The sequence below is a fragment of the Chelonia mydas genome, chromosome 1 (genome assembly GCF_015237465.2).
Source record: "Chelonia mydas isolate rCheMyd1 chromosome 1, rCheMyd1.pri.v2, whole genome shotgun sequence".
Classification (NCBI taxonomy): domain Eukaryota; kingdom Metazoa; phylum Chordata; order Testudines; family Cheloniidae; genus Chelonia; species Chelonia mydas.
In genome coordinates, this window is record NC_057849.1 from 1204645 (window position 1) to 1208494 (window position 3850).

General features: G+C 46.7%; 1 protein-coding gene across 1 annotated transcript; it reads right to left on the reverse strand.

Annotated features, from left to right (window-relative positions):
• Positions 1–750: 750 nt before the first annotated feature.
• Positions 751–1698, reverse strand: LOC102931201 (olfactory receptor 52H1). The gene has a single exon (XM_007072413.4). It carries the CDS (start codon positions 1696–1698, stop codon positions 751–753), a length of 948 nt encoding a protein of 315 aa, XP_007072475.4.
• Between the last annotated feature and the right edge of the window lie 2152 nt (positions 1699–3850).

Here is a 3850-nt window from a genome sequence, read left to right on the forward strand (position 1 = left end):
GAGAGGAAGAAATTTATTTGGACATAAGCTTTCATGGGCTAGTACCCACTTCAAGTGGATTCTAGCCCATGAAAGCTTATGCCCAAATAAATTTGTTCATCTCCAAGGTGCCAGAAGGACTCCTCGTTGTTTAAACAATAGTCTATATATATATATAAATTTTAAACCTAACCAGTGTCCCTTATGTGAGTGGCCACCAGATGTCAGAACATGTTAGTGGAGTGGGTCTAATATTTGTTTAATTTTCTGTCTTTTATATTGGAATTAGATACAGTGCTCCTGCCACAAATTTTGCAAAGTTATCTGCCAAAAAACTAGAGTTTTCAAGAGCCTAGGTAGCCCTGGGAATCACAGTTATGTTGCTCACCCCGACCAAAATCTGAAACGACTCCCTTGCAACTGAGGGTGGGTAAGGAAGGTGAAAATGATCCAGTGTGTGATGGGGGTAGGGAGTAGAGAAGCAAGACATAAGAGAAAGAGGAGGAGCAGGGGCAGAGCCTTGACAGAAGAGGTGGGGTATGGCGTGGGATTTTGGGGGTCCATTACCAGCAATTAGAAAGAAGGCAACCCAATGAGTTCTACATAGACCAATTCCCCACGTTCTCACGCTGACACTGCACACTATGATCAGGAAAAGGTTTAGGTCTCTTTGACTGTCCAGTCAGTGATTCAGGGAAGAGGATGCAGCACCATGCACCAGCCAGCTCTGCACGGAGCTCGGTCTGAGAGTCAGAGCACGTGGAGAAAACTTTAGGTCCCTTTATGAGTGAAGAGCTGGAACAGCCTGTTCCGGATCTGTTTGATGCTCACCCCATAGATGATGGGATTCAGCATCGGAGGCACCAGGAGGTACATGTTAGCAATGAGAACGTGGAAGTGCAGGGGGACATTCTGGCCAAACCGGTGAGTGAGGATGGAGAAAAAAGGTGGGATTAAAAAGATTAAGAAGACAAAGAGGTGGGAGCCACAGGTCCTAAAAGCCTTGAGCCGGGCATCCTTTGTGGGGAGACTGAAGATGGCCCTGAGGATGTGGATATAGGACACTGTGATCAAAAATATATCCACACCACTTACCAAGAATGCCAAAAAGAGGCCGTAGTAACTACTGATGCGGATGTCAGAGCAGGCCAGCTTCACCACAGCTATGCCTTCACAGTACGTCTGGGGGATGATGTTGGTTCTGCAATATGGCCACCGACTTGCCAGGATGGGATTGGGCATTAGGAGCATGCCAGCACGCAGAACCACGACCAAGCTGATCTTGGCCACCACTGAGTTTCTGAGGATGGTGGAATGTCTCAGGGGATCACAGATGGCCACGTAACGATCAAAAGCCAAGGCCACAAGGATCCCAGATGCCATCATTGAGAAGCACTGAATGAAGTACATCTGGGTGAGGCAGGCACTGAAATTGATTTCCCTGGAATTGAACCAAAAGATGCTCAGTGTTTTGGGTATGGTGGACGTAGACAGTAACAGGTCCGTGACAGCCAGCATGCAGAGGAAATAGTACATGGGCTCATGGAGGCTGGGCTCCATCATCACAACGAACAGTATCATCAAGTTCCCCATGATGGCTATGGCATAAATGGTGCAGAAGGGGATGGAGATCCAGACATGACCTGCCTCCAGGCCAGGAATGCCCAGCAGGATGAAGGTGGAAGGGTTGGTGAAGTCACTTGTGTTGGAATCTGACATGGAGTAGGGGAGAAGGTGTCCAACTCTGAGGCAGAACGGTGTCTCCTGCTTGTACCGTACGTTCCCCTGACTTCCTGTATGTGCCCAGGCTCTAGGGTAATTCCTGGACGGAGAGACAATGTGAATATGAGACACTACATGCACTACTGGGGGCTGTTCTCGTGGGTGAAGCAGATTGGGTGCTCTTCTTCACACACTGAAAAATATTATTTTCATTATTCAGAGAAATGAATTTTGAAGAGCTGACCCAGATACTGCCCATTCCATATTTCATGGTGCTCCATGTGTCAATATTTCCTTCACATCATGGTGTGGGAAACCTTCATAGGCACCAGCAGGAAACACGAGCCAGGCTAGGTAGCCACTGTAGTGGGTCGTTACCCATATACCCGGTTAGTCAAAACATGAGAGTGCAAAAAACACCAAACCTTTTCCAAAACGTAGACCAGGGGAAACATCCCAATTAGAACACACCACAGGGAAAATCCCTCAGTGTCATTGACAAACACCTGCTCAGTCGCAGAAGTGGCCCACACAAAGACAATGTTCAGATGCCTAAGGAATGGCACAGAGAATAACCTGCTCTGCACATGTGCTCACCCAGTCTCTATAAGCACGTAGCAGATAGAAAGGAGGTTTCCCAGACAGGCTGAGAATGGGGGAGGCTGCCAGAGGTGGACGGACTGAAAAGTCTGGAACTCTTTAGTTTAGAAGAGAGACTAAGAAGGGGTCAGATGATAGAGGAGAACGAGATTAAAGATTGCAGCTGATTACATTCCAATGGAGAAACAGAGAACAGTTCCCACACAGTAATCTCTCTAGATACTTAGTGCTGCAGAGGAGCTAATTCCCCAGAGCTGGTGGAAATTATCAGAAAACACGGATTGGGAGAGAAACTTTAGACAGAAAAATGGCAGTGACAACCGGGAATCTGTTAAGAAGAGTTTATTAAATAGCTAAAAAGACACAATTCTACAGTCAAGAAAGTGAACAGCTTTGGTTTAAAACCCAGTTCAGTGACAAAATCAAGTCGGCAATTGGTCGGGTGTGGGGTGGGGGAAGCAATATATAACAAATGGGAAAAAGGAAAAAACAGATAGCAATCAATATCAATCAGAAGTTATGAACATTGATAAGGAACATTAAAGACATTGGTAGAAATAGTTTTGTTCTGCATTAGGAAAGAACCCAGGCCTGACCAACAGAGTAGATCACTGTATTATGCAACGCAAGGACCCTGAAAAGGATTTAGAGGTCACGGTGCACAACCATCTCACCGTGAGCTCCAAGTCTGATGCTGTGGCCAAAAGGACTGATGCGATCCTGGGATGTATAAATGGGGGAGTGGTGAACTGGAGGGATGGAAGGATTGTACCTCTGCACGTGGCCTGGGTGAAACTGACTGCGTCCAGTTGTGGGGTCCACATCTCAAAAAGGAGACTGAAAAATCAGGAGGGTGCAGAAAAGAGCCACAAAAAGGATTGGAGGCTGCAGAAAATGCCAGATAGTGAGAGACTTAAAGAGCTTCATCTATTTATCTGATCAAAGGGATGGTCAGACGGAGACTCTCAAGGGGAGAAATCCATGGGTAAGAATGGGCTCTCTACTACAGCGGAGAAGAACAGAGGAAAGCCCAGCTGGCTCTGTGGATATGGAGAAAGCAGTGGACATGATTTATCTTGACTTTAGCAAAGCTTTTGATATGGTCTCTAACACTATTCTTGCCAGCAAGTTAAAAAAGTATGGATTGGATGAATGGACTATAAGGTGGATAGAAAGCTGGCTAGATTGTCATGCTCAACGGACAGTGATCAAAGGGTTGATGTCTAGTTGGCAACCGGTGTCAAGCACAGTGCCCCAGGGATCAGTCCGGGGGGTGGTTTTGTTCAACGTCTTCATTAATGATCTGGAGGATGGCGTGGATTACCCCCTCAGCAAATTTGCAGATGACACTAAACTGTGGGGAGAGGTAGATACACTGGAGGGTCAGAATAGGGTCCAGAGTGACCTAGACAAATTGGAGGATTGGGCTAAAAGAAATCTGATGAGGTTCAACAAGGGCAAGAGAAGACTCCTGCACTTAGGACAGAAGACTAGGGACCGAGTGGCTCGGCAGCAGTTCTGCAGAAAAGGACGTAGGGGTTACAGTGGA

Bases quoted from the DNA above. Each gene is read 5' to 3' on its own strand.
- LOC102931201 (XM_007072413.4), bottom strand. From the start codon at position 1,698: ATGTCAGATTCCAACACAAGTGACTTCACCAACCCTTCCACCTTCATC.